Source organism: Streptopelia decaocto (assembly GCF_964273445.1).
Source record: "Streptopelia decaocto genome assembly, chromosome: 5".
In the NCBI taxonomy this organism is placed as follows: domain Eukaryota; kingdom Metazoa; phylum Chordata; class Aves; order Columbiformes; family Columbidae; genus Streptopelia; species Streptopelia decaocto.
The window spans coordinates 10,534,024-10,556,554 of NC_138659.1; the positions used below are offsets into that span (position 1 = coordinate 10,534,024).

Sequence of the window (22,531 nt, forward strand, 5' to 3'; positions counted from 1 at the left end):
CTACTCTCTCTCTTCTCATGCATAATTCTGCTCTGTGACTCATGAATTATGAGGAGACAAACAAAAAAGAATTCTCAGCTAAATAACATAATATTGATGTATTGTCACTGACTACACATTTTTTAAAAATTACGTTCCAAGTCAGATTTATCTTGAGTGGTCTTTCATAACACTCCAGTCTCACCACAGCACATTGATTTCTGCTCTGCCCAAAGCCTTTGTACAACTTGTCCCTGAAAACTATGGCTCCGATTTTTCAAAGGACACTGAGCATCTGTTGTTCTCAGCCGTTTTGTGTCATAGGATTTTCAAGCCCTATTTGACAGATATTAGGCCGATGAAAGGGAAACTTTTGTCCAAAAAAGTAATCATATCGGAGTAAGTATAGTTAAGAGATGAGCCAGAAAAGTGAATGGCTTCTTAGACCTGAAAACCCGCAAATTGTGAAGTGTGTCTAGTTACTATTCATCGATGTACTAATTCTGAGTCATTACATTTATGTCAAGAACAGTCCTTGCAGGCTCAAACAGCACATCAAATAGCCTTCTACAGACATCTCCATTTCATCTGGTTTTAATTGAAGTATCTTTTTTATAAAGGCATTTCTGGCTAGAAGAAATTTAAAGGACATCACGAGGCTTGCCCTTAGACAAAGAATTGGTTCTCTTTCTCGGCTGACATTTGGATCCTGCTTAATGAGCACCAGGGGCAGGAAGGAGCTGGCTTGACCAGATGTTCTTAAACAGCTGTATGATTTCCATACCAGACCGTTTCATCTCTCAGAGCAAGGAAGTGCTCCAGATTTCAGAAAACTTGTATTTAAGGTTCTCTCTTACATACGCCTGCACAACATCTTACAGCAGCAACAGGAATCCCCACTCAAACCGGAGAACTGCCAAGCTGTGCTGCCATAAACATTTATTCAACTCTTTAATGAAGCCAGAGTACTGATACCATAAATGACATATATTATAAATTAGATCATGCCAATTACTTAGTTATTTCTATATCAAGCAAAAGTCTTTTCCACCAAACCCCAAATATTTTTGAATCAGGTTTCTGAAGGCACAAGACCCACTTGCAATTAGATCACTAAAACACAATTCAGATTCCAAGTGGCTGTTAGAATTAATATGACCAGTGACCCTTTCACTGACAATCTTCTGAACAGACCTCATGACAACACACTGTCAAGCATCTGGCAAAGCCATTGTCACCCACCAAGTAAATAATATACATTTCCCAACAGCCCATAATTGTATATTTACTTTGCCTGTAATTACACATATGCCTGCTGGTTTGCAATTAGGAAATTAAATACACACTATGTAGCATTTAATATATTTCAAACATAACCTCACTACCGCTCATGACTTACAAAAAAGTAACAGGAATTTTCCTAGAGCTTTAGAAATAAGCAGCCAGCACTTGTTTTACTTGAGCAGAAGGGCAGCAACAGCCAAGAATGTGACCCATCAGGAACACTCAAGTTTGGTTTTGTTGTTTAATGCTATATTTGAGTTATATGTTTTCAAACTGCTCACGGTGGTGAGGCAGGAAGGAGAGCAGAGCACAACCAGGTTTGAGCAGCAGGTTTTAGTGTCCGTAGTCCCCTCTTCTCCTCTACAGACTGGGCACTTGGGGCTTCGTGCCCCACGCAGCCATGTCAGGGCAGGGAAATGGCCCAGCCGGACATTAACTGTCACCTCCCTCCTGTGCCACCACACAGCAAAGCAACCTACTTTGATCCTAGGAACAAAAAGTTTTAAAATTCGGAATTAAAAAGCCTTTCACTTCAAAGACCAAGCGTGCATCTCAAAACTTCAGCTCACCTGGCATCTTCATCCAGAAAATACTCTCAATGTGATTTCACCTCCTTGATAGCATTTTTCCAATATACATGAAGTTCATGCTCATATTTATAGTTGTTTCATGTTTCATCTGATCTCATGTATTCTCTTCAGCACATTTTGTTTTCCTAAACAATACTGGGAGTCAGTAGCTCCTAGCTCATAACCCAAAAGCACAATATTTTAATAGAGGTTTGATTGCTTTGTTCTTATGTGCGTGAAGACAATAGCTTACAAAGCACCTAGTCGTGCTTTGAGAGTGACACACAAAGTCATCGGACAAGGCATTGGATAGGGTAGGAGATAAAGTACAGAGGATGGAGAAGTTATGGCCAGGTCAAGCAATGCACCAACAGATGTTTAATGCTGAGCTTTCAAAAGTAGATCTATCTTTCTCCTTCCACCAACAGCAACAGTGATTGCACCAGAACCAAGCGAGACTGAAGATCCAGAGCCCTTGGCATCTTTTAATTAGTCTTTCTTGTTCATTTACTCATATTTGAAGTCACAGCTGGTTACCAATTGCCACTGAGAAATTTGCTTCAAGTGTGAGTGATTCCTGGTGAGAAAAGCAATTGCTGAAGACAGTTTGAGGTGTAGCTCAATGTAAAATGAAACGAGGCTTGTGCTGCACGAGATTCGCTTACCCTGGCCAAGGGTTAAGCCTGGCAACTGCTGTTGCCCTTTTTGTTGAAGGCAACAAAAAATAAGTTGTTTGTTTTTTTTTTTTTTTAAATCATTGCTCCCTTGTGGGAGAGGGAAAGAACAGGAAGTTTTCTGAAAGATCAGATCTAATCTTGCATTTCAACAGCAGCATTTCATAGAGATTTCCTCTAAAAGCTATTAATGAACCCGAGCCTTGCAATGCTCCCCTATGCTGTTCTGGTTTTAGAGAAGGAAACTGGGGCAGAGAGGGGAGATGTGGGTTTTTTGAAGTCATACACTAGTGGAAAAGCCAAAATGCCCCCAGTTTCCAGCCCTATGCTTAGCCTGCTAAGGGCTCCTGCTTAAAGCACAGCTGAAGGACTGTTCAACATGAAAATAATCTACCTTATTTTACTGATTGTTTCTTTCAAAGCTATTTCATTTTACTCCTTATTTCTCTGCAACAGCTTGCAACAGCCATGTAGGAGCCCAAAGCAGCCCAGGCGCAGCTTAGGGCAATGCCACGTACTCTCACAGGTTCCTAACACAAGCATTATGCCCTGAACTTCCCCGCTCTCTAATCCCCATGGTCCCAGTCATCTGCTAAAACACAGAAATGACCACAGCACTTTAGAAACACATGTAATTCCTTTTTCATCATGTTCTGCTACCCTCAGGATAGGCAGAAACAAGCCCCAGTACCCATTTTCCCAAGAATTTTCACCCCCTGCTCTGGTTAAGCTCTGGGAAGACGCTCACCCGGTTGTGAAACTTGGCACTGCGATAATACTTGGGTGACAAGTTGAAGACGGTGTAGTGGTCAGGATGCCTGGAATCCAAGAACGTCCGTACGTCTTCGATGTGGTTCCTGAAGCCCAGCTCAACGCCTTCAGCCGGAAAAGACATCACTAGAAACAGGAGAAGAAGCCAGGCTGAGCGTGCACTAAAACGTGTTTATGGACCTCTGAACCCTGCGGTATGTCAGGTTTTATTTTTCCGATAAGCAGTACTTACCTATGATTCTTGAGGTAATATATGAAATATCCAGCTCTCCCTTGGTGTAACTAAAAGAAGACAAAGGAGGAGACAGACATTACACACACGTTTACAGAAGACAGCCCATTACAGGAACCAGAAGAGTGTTTTCCTGCAAATATCTGCTTTTGACACAAGGAAAAAATGATCTTCAAACCAATTCTTTGTACTTTATGGTTATGTCTTAAGAAGGGGGTACAAACAAGAGGGTCCTGCACACAGTGATCCAGCCTTTCCATCTACATACGCAATTAACTGGATGCAGAAGCTTGCAAAAAAGGTCCCTTTTCCCTTTCATCATTAATTTTCAAGAAAAATCTCTAGTAGTTTGTCACTTTGCAGATCCCTCAAAACCTCTGAGGTCTTGCCTGCATTAAGTTTCTCTAATTTATCATAGCCACACATGACTCAGAGGCAGGTAGAGTGCCAAGCACAGGGGACAACACCAGCAGAAGTGACCAAAGCAAAGTCACCTCAGCACTTTCTTCTACTCCAAAGGTGGCTTATATCGAAGGGAACAGTTACATCAGCAAGAACAGTCTCCTTGCATGGGAAAGGGACAGCACAACAGGAGGCAATTTTCAGTGATAAAATATTTCAGTGGTGGCTGGGCAGAACAACAGCACCGGAGTCAGTGGGGGCATCAGAGACCAAGTGCTCCCCTTTCACTGGGGGGGCTTTTCCAGATGTATGGATTTTGATACTCGCTTACTATGAAGCTTAGATTTATTTTTTTTAATTGCATTTTCCTGCTTCCTTGAGGCCAAATACCAATTAGGAGACAGAATCAAAGACGACACTTGTGATTTTCACCTCCTTCCTTCATTAGGTTAAGCTGGAAGTTGTGCTGTGCTAATTAAGATGGCAGCTCAGACCAGCACTTTGCAGCTTGTGATTTTACCTACGTTAGGCAGCTTCATCCGTACTGTACCTGGCAACAGATTGCATGACCTTTGAAGACGTATCTTTCAGGGTATCCTTCAGGTTATCTTTCAAATTGCTGAAGAGTCTCCCTGCTCCTCCTTTCACCATATCTAGCAAGCCTCCCCCATAGCTGGACTCCATGTCTGGTGATGAGGCACCTTCAAGTACAAAAAAATCAAAGCCAACATCACTTACTTGGAACAAATCCACAAAGCCAACACACCCAGCTGCTCTCTTCAGACCAAATGTACCCATGTGAGCAGCTGCATGTTAAGCATAGGGCAAAGGTAGTTTTAAAGTCATACTTTTCCAGATATGAGAGAGCATGTTCTTGCCAACTGGGCTCAGAAACCATCAGCAACTCTGAGCATTGTATGTAGGTTGATTGTTTAGTATCAGTATAGTATGGACAACCACCACACAAGCCCCCTCACCTCTCAACCCAACACAAGACCAGCTCTTCAGCATACAGCTCATTTGCCAATCATAACCAAGACCAAATTCACAACTACCTCCAACACATTAGTATATACGACAGCTCTTGAGCCTAATTGTCCCAGCTGAAGGATGTCTTAGGAGTATCCACTTCTATGGATATAGGAGAAGTCAGAGTGATCTTAAGTCACTTAATCCAGTTAGGTTTGGAGTGGAAGAAAATAGAAGTTTGGGTTTTGGTGAGAAAAGAGGAAAGTTCGGGAATTAAACTTGCCAGATGAGAATCTTTCTGCATATTTGCAGCCTCAGTGCAGGACTCAGCAAACTGCCAAGGCTAAAGCAGAGCAGGGCTGACCACCTTGGGGAGCTTCTCCTTCCCAGCCTGAAATGGCATGAAGCTGCAGAGTAATAGGAGACCAACGAAGACCAAGAGCCATTTAAAGGGTTATTTTGGTGGGCTGTGATATGGCCTTACACCTCAGGTGTTTGCATTTTGCAACTGTAATAACTATGCCACTGTCTTAACTAAGAACCCCTTTGTTGCCGCCTTTCTTTTCATAGCAGCACTGTGTTAACAGCATCATTCTTAGAAAATTAAAGTATAATAAACTGGATGTAGACTTGAGTAAATGTGGTTTTGTTTTATTACAGAACTAACTGACTTGTTGGAGGCAAACCTAGTAAAATGATATTTTAACTGCTTATTAGATACAAATTAAGCTCTTGACTATTTAAATTGCTTTCTGTTCAACTGTTTTGATCTTTGCAAAATTTACCTACATTCCTGTAATTATACATTTGCTACCTCATTATATCAGATTAGTCAGAAGACATAGATCCTCTAGCACAGCAAATTAAGCAACAAGCAGCCTATGTAAATGCACACCACGCTCTTGGGTAGTCTAAATAATCAAGATGGCATCTGCAAAGAGTTGCCTTTCCCAGAGAACCCTGGAAATCTGAGAACATTTGTCCTGCTGTAGAGCCATGGGACAGCTGATCTGTAAAAAGAACTTGCTGGTCATTATTAACTGCTCAGGCACACAGAAATGGACAAGATTTATCATGGTTAAGGTAGGCTGGTGGCATTGCCAGTGTTCTTTATATATTTTACAAAGTGACCTTACAGCTATCACTGCTCTGGTTCTACAGTGTGTCCACGAGTGGTGTTAGATACATGCTACTGAAATATTACTCACAAAATCACCATTACTCCTGCTGATTTACTCTCTAGATTACCAAACCCATTTAATGTCATTCACTCTTTCAAAACTACTGAGCTATCAGTAAATATTAATATATATCTTTAAACTGGAGACTCCATTGGTGAAGTGATGCTATCTATTCCCCTATGCACAGAGGGTGCTTAATGCTCTCTGGTGTGGTCATGATCCACATGCACGCGATCCACGTGCTAGACCAGTAAAATTAGAGAACATCTCTGCCAGCTTCAGAACAGAAGATGTCTTCTTGAGGCACAGGAATATTCCTCTTGCCAAACCACTTGCAAGTAACTACTTCAAGTATGATTTAAAAAAAAAAAAAAAAAAGAGAAAGTTAAAAAAAAAAAAATCAAAGTAGCTTGTTGGCTTCCAAATATGGAATAAGTGTTTGATCTCTCTTCAAAAACTTTGCTTTCTTATTACACTGTGCTAGGAGAGCCAGGGTGGAAGGAGAAGGTAATGTTCAAATGTATTTTTCAGTCCTGCAGCTCAGCTTTTAAAAGAAAAGAAGGCAGAAATGTGGTAACTTGGAACAGGGGAAGGGGACAAAGGGACCAGGGGACCACAGGTACTGGACAAATTTTTACTGTTGTAGGAGAGCAACAGAAAAGCTTCAAGAGTATGGAAAGCCCAGAATGTTTAGAAATCAGGTCTAAGGAAAAGAAACAGTGAGAGAGGAGGAGAAACAGAGCAAGAATGAGAATTTCACTGTATTTCTAGAAGCAGCAGCTGCAATTAATTCCACATTTACTACATACACTAAAACAGAAACAGAAAGGATGGCTAATGAAGAAATCCAAGCTGGTGTCACTCAAGCAAGAGCACAAACCTGGTATTTAAGATTTAACGGGAGGCAAGTATTACTTAGCTATTGTCAAGCTATTGAGGAAGCTTACAATGTAGCAGCGCTATATAGCACTATACCAGCTGCAGTAATTTGCTAGGGTATCTTTTAGCCACTGGATGAGAGCAGCATCCTCTGTGCTGACAAAGATGCTCTTTCTCAGTTATTAGCAATGATATGGTCTTCACAAACTACTCACAGAAGAACAAAATAAATACATTCAAAGGTTCCTCTGCTAGGCGGTGTCTCCTAGAAAGCATAAAGATGTATGAAGAAACAGTAAGGGTTAATGCGTTAAGATACAAACCTGACAATATATACAGAAACCCAGAAGAACAGAGAAAAAAATCAGATTTATAGAAAAAAAGAAAAAAAAGGTAGCTACATCCCTCTTGTAAATTGAGACCCTCAGAGTGACTGCAGACCTTTCCGAAGGACAGTTGTAGGTCCCTGGGTCACAGGCAACAGCTGGACGGGGCACCAGGACAGGGAGGGCTGAGCCCTAAGTGTGTCCTGTGGAATTCAGCCACCTGGCCTGGCATCACCCACCACCGCCATTGCACATCCCCGAGCCACGCTCAGAGACAGCTGAGCTCCCGCGTTTGCTCTTCGAGCATAAAAGTCCTGAGAAAATAGCAGTTGAGTTTTCCCTTAAGCACATGAGTCAGCCTGGAGAGGACCGTGACCTCGTCTGTGGTACAAGGAGGACCAAGGATACCCACTGGGTCTGGAGGGATGAGCTGTTTCTTGGTCCCTCTTCAGGTTTCACTGTGCAGATAATGTGACCACCACCAGCTGGCCAGGATATTGAGTTAGCAGCATAACAGCATTTCCCTGCATGGAAAGATCTTCCTACCAGAGTCAGGTGGCAAACCCAAAAGAGGGAAACAGCCCTTTCCCTTCACACAAAGGCAAAAGGCACATTTTGTGTTAAAACAAAGTGCCCCAGGGACATGACACCCCTTCCCTCCCCTCCATCCCACCAGGAACTGCATCCCCTGCGCATATTTGATGTGCCAAGGCCAAAGCCAAAAATTCACACTCACAGACCCCACGCAAGCCCCAGATGCACCTTCTGGTACAGCAGGAACAGGAGCTCGAAAGCTTGTCTGCATAAAAATAGTTTGCTCCAAGTTAGCAACACAGGAGCCTGCCACGGGGCTCGGATCCCAGTTTTCAGCACGCTGTCACACAGCAGTTCAGTGAACACTGGCCATGGGCTGCAGTTGATGTCTAGAAACCTCATTATGGAGAATTAGCCTCCATGTATATGGGATTAATCTTGTTCCTTCCACGGCAAGAACTCTTTATTAACCCAGTTATTGGATATTCCCCGAACGGCTTATTGCGCTTCAGAGACACACTCTGACCTGTATTTGTAGCATGAGTTTCAGAGGGATTGCTTCCTAACGAGGCCTTTTCATTTCCTAAATATTAGGAACTTTAATGTAGTGGTTTCATTGCTGCATGTGCACCGCAAAGAGTGCCTGGGATGCACGGGATGGCTCTTCTTGAACAGCTCCGTTAGGTGATGGCAACGATGATCTCACTGAAGCACCTCAAGTTAAAAGAGCAGCATGGAGAGACAACTTCATCCATTCGGCTGAGAAGGTAAAGTTTGTATTTGTTCTAGCTGAAGGTACTGGCTCTGAGGAGAGACTATTCTGTGCTCAGAATAAACCTCCAGCAGTCCCCAACTACAGCAACAACCTGCTGCATCTCCTTAAAAAACTAAAATATGTCATACAGTAGCATTCCTATCACAGCCCTTTCTTGTCATCAGCTAAAGGGTGATGTTTCTGCAGCTCTGGGCAGGCTACAACTGAAGGAGCCTCTGCTGATGGCACCTTGTGCTGTACAGGATGGGGGCTGGAGAGCCCGGAAATCTTAATTAAAGCACTTAAGCTCTCTCTAGCTAATTTGGAGAGTATCAGGAGAAGGATGTGGAGTGCAGGAGGATAACTTCTCCTCCCACGGCAGAGAGACTGCTGAGACACCGCAGCAAAAACTGAGTCCCCATAGACATGTCCCACAACAGCAGGTGCACAGCCTCGGAGGAGAACATGATGATCAAGTTGTGCCAGGGAAGGTTCAGATTGGATATTAGGAAACATTTCTTCACATAAATGGTTGTCAGGCATTGGAACAGGCTGCCCAGGGCAGTGGTGGAATCACCATCCCTGGAGGGGTTGAACAGATGTGGAGATGAGGTTCTCACGGACATGGGTTAGTGCTAGATTTGGGTTATGGTTGGACTCAATGATCTTGAGGGTCTCTTCCAAGCAAAATGATTTTGTGATTCTAAGTTCAGAGGATGCACTCATGGCTCAGCACAGCTCCTTTGCCTGCTGTCCCACTGTGACCTGCTCCACAAAGGCACAGGCGTTACACCAGAGTGATATGAAGTGCTTTGGTAGGACAGCTTTGGAGTATTGAGAGCTTGCAGAGACTGATACTCATTGGTACTGTCAGAAGAGACCAGCTGTCATTGGTCTTCCCTTAACAGAGCAAAACCATCCAAGTATGTCCAAGAAGAGCATCCAAGAAGAGTATCCAAGAAGAGTACACAATGCCCTCAGACATATGGTGTGAACTGTGGAGTTGTCATATGCAGTTAGACTCAATGATCCTTGTGGGTCCCTTCCAACTCAGGACATTCTATGGTTCTATGTGTATCTATTAGCCAAAGTAGGAAATTCATCTTCTGCACATGGACAAAGAAAGATGTCACACCGTATCCAGAAGAGAAATACCTCTCTCCTCCTGTAACCCCAAGAAGGTTGACTCACCTCAACTCCTCTTGCTCCAGTCCCACAAGTAGTGTTTGTGCCTAATCTCAAAAGCAAAGACTTTTAAACCAGCCCAGCTTCAAAGACGGGGTTTTGGGGCCAGAAACAGGTGAATGAAACAGGCGTGACCCCACGTGATGGGGGACATTTCAGCACCAGCCACCATCACCTGCAGCTGGAGGCTTCACAGGGGATCACGGGGAAACCAGCAACAGAGGGTTCCACGCTACTACCAGCTGATGGAGGTGCTCACAGGTTGGAAAATCTGAGAAACGCCCTATTTGGAAGCTTTCCTTGCAAGATCTGCACATTGTGCTCCTTGTCTGCCAGGGCAGTCCTGGAGCACCAGCCCCCCCAGGCAACCCACATACCCAACAAACCACAGGCCATGAATTCCGGCTCTCCAGGGAACTAAGGGGGAAATGAGCCGACATTTAAAAGGCATTTTAAACTGTGTCAGTCTGCGTATTTATGCTGATGAAGCAATACTTCGCTGGAGAGTGGGGAGGTGAAAGCAAGACGCCTAGAAATCGAAGCTTGGCAGCAAAGTACTACATTTCATGGGTTACTTAGCAAGAGTAAGCAGACCCTTTTTGCCTGTAAAGGGCAGACAAAAAGCAGACATGAAACCATAGGAAAGGAAGCAGGTTTACCTCAGTCTGCCCAGACTATATGTATTTTCAATGTCATTTTTTTTTCCCCTCAGAGATCTACTGTCCGTGCTTTCTTTAGAGATGGTGCGAGGAAAGAGCTAAACTTTCCCTGTTCCTCACGGTGGTTCTTCTCTAGAAAAGCATTAAAGCCTTCATCTCCCACCCTCCCAAAAAAAGAGGTTAGTTTAGGAGTATTGAATGCTCCTTTGTATTCTCTTTCTATGGTACCATGACAGCCTGACACTATGATGAGAAAAAAAAAAAACTTGTTAGCTGCTGCGTACATGTCCCAAATGCCACATTTCTGGAAGTTTTTAGCTGCTTGTCGCAGCTTTCTCCTGCCCCACAAAGTGATTTTGGGGGGAAAGGTTGTTTGCTCATCTTCCTCCCGCAGACAATTACCAGGACACAACATGAAAGGGCAGCAAGGGATGCAGTGGAGGCTGCCCTGGGCACAGAAAGGGCCCTTTTGAAGGTCCCCAAACTGAAAGAAGTTGAGCTGCTGTTGTTGTGGCTTCAGAAACAAAGCCCGAATTGTTTTTCAGGAACACTCAGGAAAAAAAAAAGAAAAAAGATACTATTTGTGCTTCTGCCTCCCCCCCTACAGCCAGTGGAGGAGCAGCCCTCACTCACGTTCCTCCCACACGCAGCTTTCCCAGCAAAGCCTGTGTAACATGGGACGTGATTTCACACCAGCATTACGTGATATAAAACCAGGCTGCTGAAGCTCTGTCACTTTATCTACGGGCTTCACCTTGGCATTGCACAAGAGCACACACTGTGTAAAGGGGAGAAGCAGCAGCCCTGGTGCAGGCACCCCAGCCACAGCATTATTAGAGCATCCTGATATAGGTACATCACCTATGGAGGGGTATACATGTGCAAAAAATGGGCAGATGGCCAAACCAAGCCAGGCAGAGCAGAGTCCCCGCACCCCCAGTTCTTGCCGTTCCCCACACCAAGTTTATCTTCCATGCTCAGCACTTCGTCTTCCAGGGGATTGCAAATCAATTTGAAGACATTACTGGAAGGGTTTAAACTCCCATTTCAAAGGGGAGGGTGGTGGGTATTTCCAAATGAAAATCTCTGGGCAGGTGGCTCCTTTGCATCCAGTGATAATCAATAGCATTTAGATCCAAGTGCTTCACTTGTCTATGTTTTAAGAGCACAATCTTCCCCCTAACCCTTCCTTCCAGCACATAGCTGTCTTCTGGAGAGCTGAGCTTTACCACATTTAAGCAAAGGCTCTAAAACATCCGTGCTATTATATGCATTTATGTCCTCTATTAGATCAGATGCAGCCCAAGTGTCATAATTACATGAACTTTTTAATAGGCACTGAGTGATGCTTTGCAAAGGGGCTGGCGAGATAATCAGCAGCAAGAGGCAGCTCAAACAGCAATAAAGGGGCATTCACAGGAAAGAAGAGCGCTTCTACCTGCAGAAATTACTTGGGAAGTTCCTCAGACACACAGAGACCCTGAAGACTGATTTTTTTTTTTTTTTTTTTTTTTTTTTGCTACCAGTGTCATCTGTCCCCTCCTCCACTGCTGTCCCAGATTCCTGGTAGAGTTAGACTCCCTAAAAGGCTGAGCACAGATATCTCAAAGTGTTGTTCTATGAAAATAAAAAGCAAACCACATGCAGAGTACAACTGCAGGACAAGAGCAGCAGAACCACTTGATAACCCCATCACTGAGACCCCCAAACCCAGTTTTCACTCGTCATGATGCTTTCAAAAGTGGAGGCATGCAAAAGGAAGGCTGCACTAGCAAGTGTGATCCCTAAGGAAATAGGTTAAAATCCATAGGAATGAGTTCTGCGTGGCCAAAGGGAAGTTCAAGATCAGGCCGTAGAGATGTTTGGACTCTCTAAGGGCACAGGGCAGCACAGGGAGATGCACTGCAAGCCAAGGAGCCTAATGAACATTAATGCCTCACCAGATCACAAATCATGTGAGATTATAAACCAGTATTATCCCTCACCCCCAAAACCAGGCAGTTTGGCTGTTTTGCAATAAGCACACTAACAATGAGACTGCTCAAGACAAAACCCAGCGGTTCTCATGGAGGGAAAAGCTGGATTCACCAGAGGCAAGTCCAACCCCAAGAACACAACCAGCTCCAACAGAGGGGTAAAAACAGAATATTGGTTTCATAAGCAGGCAGTAATACAAACTGCAACTCTATATGCAATACTAGGCGAGCTTGGGGGAGGATGGGCTACTTTCCAGCAATTAGCTGTCACTGCACCCATCCGGAAATTTTGCCTGGAATAGATAGAAACCACCTCAAGACTCCAAGTTGCATCACTACCTGCCCAAGAACTTGGCAGCTTTACCTCTAACAGAGGGGCCACTCTGTGTTATTCTGCCATTCCCACTCCCAAAAGCTATCAGCATCCTTTCCAAGTGAAGTTAGGCTAGGAAAATAAAGTCATTATAAGCCCACAAGGGGCTCATATATAATAGATATCAGGAGGGAGGCGATAGGAGGAACTGAGAAGTTCATAAAGAAGGTGCTTTGAGTAGCGACAGGTTTGGGTTCACATCTTAAAGAATCACTGGTACAGGGAGATTTCTGTGCAATTCTGCTGCCGTTGGCCAACGCATGTCCAGGCAGGCGGCACTGCCTCCCTCCCCGACTCCAGGAATAGCTGTATTCCCCCCAAAATACAAAAAATACAAGAAGTCACGGTCCCTTTTCTGTGTGTGGGCTGGGACAAGGTCTCTGACCCCCCTGGGAAGATCTCGGATCCCCTGGCAGCACGTAGTGCAGCGTAGGGTACAGAAGCTCCAGAACTTCTTTTTGAGCTTTTCCATGATAAAAAGCAAGAGCTAATATTGTATGAGCCCAAGGTTTTGTATTTGAAGGTTCATTTGAGACTGCCTAAATGTAAACTTCATGGAAATTTGAAGAATTAAGATATTTCTGCTTTTACTTAAGAAATAGTAACTAAAGAATGCTGCTTGCACCATCGACTAAGCAACATGTAGCATTTCCACAAACAGGGGTTTTCCTTCCTTTTTTAGAAGGGCAGTGATATTGAGAAAAAAACAAACACACACCACTCAGTACTGTGCCAAATTTGTTTCATTTGTTATATATTTCCCCTTATGAAGCTCATACCACAGCGAACAAAATGCACAAAGCTGGAATACTGAACTACTAACACAAGCCATGAAATTGGTCTTTAAAGTTGATTGACATTCTCTCTGCTTCTCCTCCCTGTGAAAACAACAAAAAAAGAGAGAAAAGCACAACTGCCAACGCCAAACCATTCAAGTGTTCAAAAAACACCAACCAAACAAAAGAGTTATTAAACTGAACCTCCCTGTTTGAAAATGCAGCTAGGAGAGAATACAAACCAACATTGTCAGCGGCAGCCTTTGTCCCCGTGCCAGTGACACCGAGACGTCTCTCTTCTGACTCAGTGAAAAGGAATCACCAGACTACAAGAGATTATGTTTGCAAGCGTAAAACAGTTCAAGAAATCTCAATTTCAACACTTAAAATTCATTTAAAACGCTTTTCTTTTGCAGTTACTCTGCCTGAGGAAGCACATAGCACAAGCTAGTCTATCCCCTGGGTGTTTAAAAGCTATTTTGTAGATTATCTAGTTTGTAACACCACAGAAGAGCACAGAAAGAGGGGTTGTTTTCCTTTTCTAACATGTATTCTTGCTGTTACTTTTATATCTTATTTCCTAGAACTTCTCTCAGTGCTCAGCCAACTGCTAAGAAAGCATTACTGAATGCCACAGCAAAAACATAAATAAATTGCTTCTTCACTGCCTGCTTCTCATCTTGTGAGCACTTTCAGCAGCTTAAAAATAAAGAGACAAAGGGAGTACTACAGAGATGCTGTTCTTGGAATTTGGTTTTTGAGCTCGCTAGGTTTTGTGTCCTCCACCCTCAGACTTACAACCCGAGTCCAGACACTTTCTGGAGGAACATACAGGGAACATATAGGTCCCACTGGACTGATGTACTCTTGTATTACTACATTACATCTAGCATATTCCACGGGAGTTGTTTAAAATCTTACATCAGGAGCTGAACATTCAGCAGTTAAGGGCAGGTGCTAAAGTCACCCTGAGCTTTAATGCCCACCTGAAGCATCGCAGAATTTAAGCATAAGCCTGTATGAACAGACAAAATTGTGAGACTTAAATCTGAGATTTAAACCACACACTGACTGATATTTCATTCTGGTATAAGTCTGGCAAAGTTTAAAGCAACCACAGACAAGGTCATCACATGAGCATCATTAGATACCAGCACTAATCGATACGGCCACCCTACCTGAAATAAAGTTTCTGCTCTTGGCTCCTTTGAGCTAAACCCAAGCCTAATAGGGAAGCACTCAACAAACCTGTGGCAAGAGTTTCCATTTATGGTGCCTGTGAGCCCACAGGTACTTTGAGCAACTTAAATTGTCACTGCTTCAGTTAAACAGCTCATATTGGCTCTCCTCTGCATGGCACAGGTGATGGTGGCAGAAAGATTTTTAACAATCTGAACCAAGAAGTATTTTCCAGTCCCAGAGACTTAAAAAAAAATAATAATAAAAAAATCTTATTTTCCCAGGCTCAGCAACTGGACACAGCCTGGCCAGACCCTGGTGGTTAGTAGGTTGAAAGAGGTTCTCCTTCCCCTCTACTCTGCCCTGGTGAGACCGCATCTGGAATATTGTGTCCAGTTCTGGGCCCCTCAGTTCCAGAAGGACAGGGAACTGCTGGAGAGAGTCCAGCGCAGGACAATGAAGATGCTGAAGGGAGTGGAGCATCTCCCGTGTGAGGAAAGGCTGAGGGAGCTGGGGCTCTGGAGCTTGGAGAAGAGGAGACTGAGGGGTGACCTCATTAATGTTTACAGATATATAAAGGGTGAGTGTCATGAGGATGAAGCCAGGCTTTTCTCAGTGACAACCAGTGATAGGACAAGGGGTAATGGGTTCAAACTGGAACACAAGAGATTCCACTTAAATTTGAGAAGACACTTCTTCTCAGTGAGGGTAACAGACACTGGAACAGGCTGCCCAGGGAGGTTGTAGAGTCTCCTTCTCTGCAGACATTCAAAACCCACCTGGACACCTTCCTGTGCAACCTCATCTGGGTGTTCCTGCTCCAGCGGGGGGATTGGACTGGATGAGCTTTCGAGGTCCCTTCCAATCCCTGACATTCTGTGATGGCATCCAAGAGCCTCTTGTGAGCCTCCCCATACCAGCCCCCTTCCCAGATTTCCATGAGCAGATCCTGCCCTCCAACAGCAAAACCCCGGCACACAGGATGCTCTTGGTTCTTGCCTTTTGTCTCTTTTGCTTTTTTTCTTTTGACCCTAAGCACCACCAGTGGGAAGAAAAAAAAATTAAGCCAATAATCATAACTACTCGGAAGTTACAGCAAAGCTGTAACCGCTGATTACTTTCATTGCAAGAAGCTGTTTATGAGATTGCAAGCCCACATTAAGAGATGATACTTTAAGATTTAATACTTTGAATTAGTTTTAAAAAAAATAATAGAAAAACCCAACAGGAGCCCACATTCTCAACTCAAGCGAGTTAGAGTCATTGCAGCAATAGCAAACACAGCCACACTAGCTAAGCCAACAGCAATTTGCCCCAGAATTGCCAGCGCTTTCTTGTCAGCACAAATCCTCACTCATCTACCTTCTATAATTGCTTAATATTAATCTGCAACACATCTTCTAGAGAGCAAAGGCCATTTTTCTATGCCCAGAGTGCACTCTCCTGGTGCAGATTAAACTTCACACGTGGGGAGAAAGGAGGAAGGTTTGATTCTCCAACTATTTAACTTTATCAAAGATGCTATTTATGTGCACCCGGAGATGTTAGCCTCAAGCCCAGCAATAACCCTGCCAGACAGACAGAGGCGCCGCACCAAGCGTCCCAAATGGTGACACAGGGTTAACCCCAGGACTGATTAATTTTGGTAACTCTGGCAGCAGCTGTTCTGCCGTTATTTAAAACCAGAAAAGAAAAAACAAAACAAAACAAAGAAACAAACCCTGAAAAACTGAAATGTGACTTCAGGTGTGTGGGAAGTACATAACGAGCTCTAATTTGGCCAGGGTGCCTCAAGGATTCCACCTTCAGCTAATCTTGCAGCAGAGTGGCTCCCCCGCCCCACAGCTCCCTTGCACCATAACGTCAGCAATTTATCTCACCCTTCTCCTTCCTGAGGACCTCAGGTCTCCTTTCTCCACTGAAATCTGCTCTACCACTGCCCATCTTGGGACTTTAGACTTCAGCATCATTAATGGGAGAAGTCTCAATTATCTATAAGAGGAATACATTCTCTATTTTAAAAAATAAAACACAAAATGTGGGTGGTGTTTTTTTCCTTGCTCCTATTAAGCCTAAGCCCTAGCCAGCTTATTTTCCCATATTTCTCTTAGACTGCTCCCCAATTCCCCCCATAAATATCCGTTTTCACACTGCATTAAAGATAAATCATGTCCCACGATTCATGAGCAGCTTCAGTCACCAAATCAATAGAAATCACAAGCACACCTGAAGGGTGGATATGGTTCTTTAAGCTGTTATAATTTCATAATTGGCAAAGAAAAATGGCTTTGCAATGGACTGATAAAAAACAGGCATTTATCAGCATAGAGCATTGAAATGAACAGGGCAGATACAAGTAAGGACTTCAGGTTTAGAACAGAGCATCACACTCAGTACAGCTTCTAAAAATGTCATATGAAGATTTGGAAACACCCACCAAAAAGCCCTTATTAAACAGATAAAATACTTTAAAAAAAAAAAAAACCAAAAAACCTACTATAAATTCAATTCAAGGACCATATTGAGGCCAGAAGTGTCAAATGTGTCAGTTATAGTGCTTGTAAAATTTAGGCAGTGAGAGAACCAAAATGAGCTAAGGGATGCAAAATCTGGTTAAAAGAGACTTCCTGACCATTACCTTCCAAATTCCAGAGATGGCCCTTGATCAAGTCCCTGCGTGTGAGGGGAGAACATCCTAAAAACTGATAAAAGGCATTAATGCAATTAACGCGCCATGATGGCTTCATAGTTTAGCTATCCATGAGCGCTTTTTTTTGCTTGGCAGGGAACATATTGGACTGAAGAAACTGAGCAGAATGATTGCAACAGCAACACTCAAATAATAGAGGGAGCTGACGTGAGACAAAAGCCGTGACACGAGCTGCAGCACGTTTCCACACCTGCCTGGAGGCAAATGCCACCTTCCCCAACACTCACACCTTCGGGTCTCAAAGTTCGAGGAAACTCATCCAGATAATTGCTTTAACAACAGGTATTAAACTGCAATATCTAACCATCGCAGCGGATGCCGATGCAAGAAGCCAAATAACTGTAATGCAGCAGCCTACTGCGAGTAAGGACCTACTGACACACACTATGATTACAAGCAACTGTAGCAGGGGTATCATAGCAGCAAATTCAAATCTGAAGCTCAGGACTGAAAAAGAGTTATAAACCAAAGCCAGGTCCCAAAAGAACTCATGAAAGCAAATTCAAAAGGCAAGGGGGAGGAAGAAAACGTGACTCTCATTGCATCAGAGAAAATGTGAAGAAAATGAAGATAAGCCTCTCCCCGCCCAAGTTCAGACAGAGGTCGTTAGGGGTTTTTCTCCCCACCCAAACCCAGACACAGGTCATTAGGAGTTCTATTGCCCCTTGAGAAGAGGTTGCCACATTAAACCAGAGGTGATGTTGTTTAAGTACTTTGGGCTCATCCCTTTGTTTCACAGGTATTGCTGCAAGATCACCCCGCTATGATGGGCAGACATCAAATTAGGTTCCCCCACAAACAAACAGGGTATTTTCCTGCACAAGTTTGAGCTTTAGACATTCCCTGCAAAGGCTGTAGATGTTCACTGTGATGGGCACAACCAGAACCAGGGCCAGTCCGTTTGGAGAGATCACTTAAAAGTACTCTCGATCACTGGTGATCCAGGCAAATTTGAACCTGTGATTTAGAGAGGTGAAGAGTTCTCTATCCCATTACCAGCCATAAAGACCATCTGGCCCCATGGTCCCCGATTTAAAAAAAACCGCAAACAAACGGTGCATCACCTATCAGAATTAATCCAGCTCAGTTTGATGAGAGCTTTGTAGAGAAAGAAAATTAAAAAAAAAAAAAAAGTAATGATGATTCCATGGAATAAGCCAGTTGAGGAAAGATCCCAAACCACTCCATCCATTTTAGCTTCCGAACAACCTTTTTCCTCTCGGGGGCTGAACACAGGAGCCGACCACGAGCACTCATTAGCGGCTGATTTCTGCAGCGCGGCCCCCCGCCCGGATTTCCTTCCTCCTCCTCCATCCCACCGCCCTCCCTCGGACAAAGGGCCGCTATTGTCCCCGGTGGAAGGACACGGCCACAGCCCCCCCGTTAGCCCCACACCCCACGCGTGTCGCGGCGGCCCCGCCCCTACCTGAGCTGTCCATGGTGCTGCCGCCCTCCCCTCGGGGCTGCTGCGGCTGCTGCTGCTGCTGCTGCCGCGCCGGGCTCCGGCCTCCCGCCGCCGCGATGGCCCCGGGCTTGTCCCCGCCGCCCTCAGCGCTGCTGTCCACCAGCTGCAAAGATTCATACCCGTCACTGCCCGGCTTTTTCCGGTAGCTCCCGAGCAGGCTCATGGGCGACCCGGGCGGAGAAGCTGTTCTGACGCCGCGGGCAGGAGGTGGGGAGGTGGGGGGGAAAGACAAGCGCTCCGGCCGCCCCGAGGGGAGGGAAAAAGGGCGGGACGGGACGGGGCCACCGCCTCCTCAGCGCCCCGCCCGCCGCCGCGGAGCCCGGGCCGGCCCTGCCCGCCCCGCCGGGGCCCGGAAGCAATCACGGAGGCCGGGGTGGTGTGTCCGGGGCCCGGGAGGAACGGCTTTAAACCCGTTCGGAACAGGGTGCCAGAAAGGGCAGAGCGGCTTCGGCAGGGAGGGTGTTCCCCCCACATACCATGAGCTGCTGAGGGCGATTAGTTGGCAAGAAGCACTAGATTTACACCCCATTTAGGAAGCGCTTTCTAGTGGTAAGAGAAGTCATAGAATAATTTTGGTTGGAAGAGACCCTCAAGGTCACCAAGTCCAACCATTAACCCACCCCTGGCACTACCCCATGTCCCTGAGAACCTCATCTCCATCCGTTCAACCCCTCCAGGGATGGTGACTCCGCCACTGCCCTGGGCAGCCTGTTCCAATGCCCGACAGCCCTTTGGGGAAGACATTGTTCCCCAGATCCAACCTCAACCTCCCCTGGCGCAACTTGAGGCCACGCAATGCATGTAACACAGTGCTAGGAAGGCTATGGAACCAAAGCCCTAAAGCTGAGCCTGAAGAAATTTTGGGTTGTTTCAGGCTGAGGCAGCAGCTGTATAGCTGAGCGACTTGCAGTTCTTCCATTCTGGCTTCTTTTTCATTCCAATAATGGAAATATCAAAAGTCAATGAATCTGCTAGGTTATAAGTGAAACAATAGTGAAATGAATAAATGAGAGCAATTGTCCATTGTTCTTTGGACATAATAAAATCCTGGTGTCAGCTGAAGGATGATTCTGTAGGTTTGGTGATCACAGTTTTACGTACTTTATGATTAATGCAGAGCACTGTAAAATTCCTGCAATTTTACATTTGGTGTAAAATTTACTTTGGTCAGGTGACACAGAAGAAGTTATTTTTTTCTGTCTATTTACAAGCAGAGTCACTGTCTCCCCTCACCAGGAGTGTGGTTGGACTCAATTATCTTAAAAGGTCTTCTCCAACCAAAGTGATTCTAGATTCTATTTCCTCCTCCTGGGCTATTATTCACACATTCTGCAAATACATCTGTCTCCCAAAAGAGGTCCTTCACATCAAAGGGTTAAGCTGCACAGCTGGTGTGAAGAGGTTCTCAAAGTAGCAATCCACATGAACATGGTTCTGTCACGCCAGTGAAAGGTGCATTCCCTGGGAACGGGCCTATGTCACCAACTTATGGGCTCAGACAGCCAATTCTGTGGTCTAAAGGAGGAGAAATGGCACCGCAGTTCTGCGCCGAGCCTCCAAAACGTAAAGAGCATCTCTGTTTTGGTGTAACACCACGTCTGTCTGCAGACGAGTAAGTGGGGGGCCGTCGAACTGCAGCGGGTGTCACAGGGGGCACTGGGGGACACATCAGCATCCCAAGCCCCTGTAAATGCTGGTTTCAAACTGGTGGCACCGAGCTGGAGAAGTGCTACCACCAAGCACTAAGCTGTTTTTGTTTTTAGGTCTCATCAATCTGTTTTTAGCTCTTCACATGTAAACAGACTTTAGACCAACACGTAGTGTGTCCTTGGACAACTGATGAGCTGTGTCTTGCTCAACACATTTCACAGGCACAGCCTGTAGATTATATTTTTGTTTTACATGGAACAGAGGAACTGAGGGATGCTCCAAAGGAAATGACCACTGTTAAACCCTTCTAAATGGATTTCTTTTTAATTTAATGAGAAACAAAGGCAAAAAAAGAAGCCATAGCATCCAGACACAAGTGTGCCTTCAGTCTCTTACAGAAAGGACAGCAAGTACTCTTCTTAGAAAAATAGTGTGGGTTTGTTTCTAAAGCAAAAACATCGATAAACATTTGTGTAGCAATAACCAGAACTTGAAATATTACTGCGACTCAGCTTAAATTTTCCTAACCACTCCAGGGCAGCGGGCATCTGGTGCAGCCATACCTTGTAGTGTGCTATTGTTTATATAACTCCTGCAATTTTATATTACAGTGGAGACAAAGTACATCTGTGACCTAGAATTTTCTCAGAAAAATCGAAGCAGATTTACAAGCAACAACCTAAAATGAACTAACCTGACGTAAACAGTTTGCAGTGAGCAGTGGTAGCAGCTTGACCTCAAGGTTAGAAATGTGTGTTTTCTACCCCCTCATTGCTGGGTTCTTAATACATCGGTCTGTATGGAGCAATACACGGACCGCAGCACTCGCCAGGAGGAATAGGCCCCCCTCCCTCTTGGCACCCATATGCAGCAACTTAAAGAAAAAATAAAAGTGCGGGTATTTTTATGGGTCTTTTCTAGTCAACCAAGGATATAACAATGCCTGTGCTCTAGGATAAAAATCAGAAATTTGCAGCCTGTTAGAGGGAATGAGCTGAGGAACCTGGCACAACACACCCTACGCAACCTGTCCCCCATCTTAAACTGTCACCTGTGGTCTCTAACCTGCTCTGCTGCCCTGATCCATCAACTCAAGAAGCTCAGCTAACACAAAACTCCATATTCTAAAAGTCACCTCTCTCACTGGTGAGCTGCAAGGGTCTGTCTGCATGAGGTAGCAAAAGGAAAGTCCCACTGAAAGTGTTCTCATTTCTACGTCTGCAGAGGCAATCATACTTACAAAGAAAAAAAAATTGCTTCTCCTTGTTGAAACTTAATTCATTTCTTTACACATTTGTCCCAGAGTTTGGAGGATCACAGTTTGCTTTCCCTCCAAGGAGTCTCAAGGGGACTGAAGCTCTAGCCTGGAGAAAGACAATTTTGCAAAACATCAGCACAGGGACCAAGTAGGGGCTGAGCAGCCTCTCCAGGGGATCTCAGGGCAGAGGACAGAGGAGGAAACAGGCCACAAAATCCCATCCTTGCTTGTAATTGCCATCACTACAAACACAAAGAGATAGGATTAGGGAAGCATGTTGAGTGGGATTCGGCTGAATCTGCACTTATCCGTGCCTTTTCCAGCCCTACAAGAAGTTTATCTGAAAATAATGCATAAAGTAATATTCCCCTCTGCCCAATTCTCTCTTTAAGTTGGGCTAACAAAGGGCCCTGTGATTTCTGTTGTTTCTATATGGCACTCTTTATCCTGTAGACCTCCAAAAAACCCCAAATCAAGTCATGTTAAATTGCACATGGCTTTCAAAAATGAGAGTGAATAAAGAATCATCCAGGGCAACAGCTACTTAGGGAAAAAAAAAATCATTAACAACCTTGAAGATTTATTGAATGGTGGCCAATGATACTACAGAATATGGATGTATTACCTTTGAATGGCAAGGCTGGCAGGTGCCATTAAGGCTGTGGGAGATGTTAATGATGCGTTAAGGAGGGTTGTATGCTGGTCAAGACTCAAGAGATGCAAATTCTCTCCCCATCACTGACCTT

The 22,531-nt window shown here is 44.6% G+C and overlaps 1 protein-coding gene across 6 annotated transcripts in view; it reads right to left on the bottom strand.

The window, feature by feature from the left end:
• The window catches only part of DNAJC6 (DnaJ heat shock protein family (Hsp40) member C6), a gene marked incomplete at its 5' end in the record, with an annotated part of 50,552 nt that overhangs the window by 19,540 nt on the left and 8,481 nt on the right, over positions 1–22,531 (bottom strand). For 3 of the 6 annotated variants that reach the window (XM_082053352.1, XM_082053355.1, XM_082053351.1), the window contains 4 exons: positions 3,255–3,403; positions 3,510–3,559; positions 4,462–4,612; positions 18,839–19,040. In XM_082053352.1, coding sequence (XP_081909478.1) covers positions 3,255–3,403; positions 3,510–3,559; positions 4,462–4,612; positions 18,839–19,040 — 552 coding nt within the window. Of the gene's footprint in view, positions 1–3,254; positions 3,404–3,509; positions 3,560–4,461; positions 4,613–18,838; positions 19,041–21,767; positions 21,892–22,531 lie in introns of those variants that run through there. The other 3 variants (XM_082053354.1, XM_082053356.1, XM_082053353.1) reach the window with 3 other exon arrangements.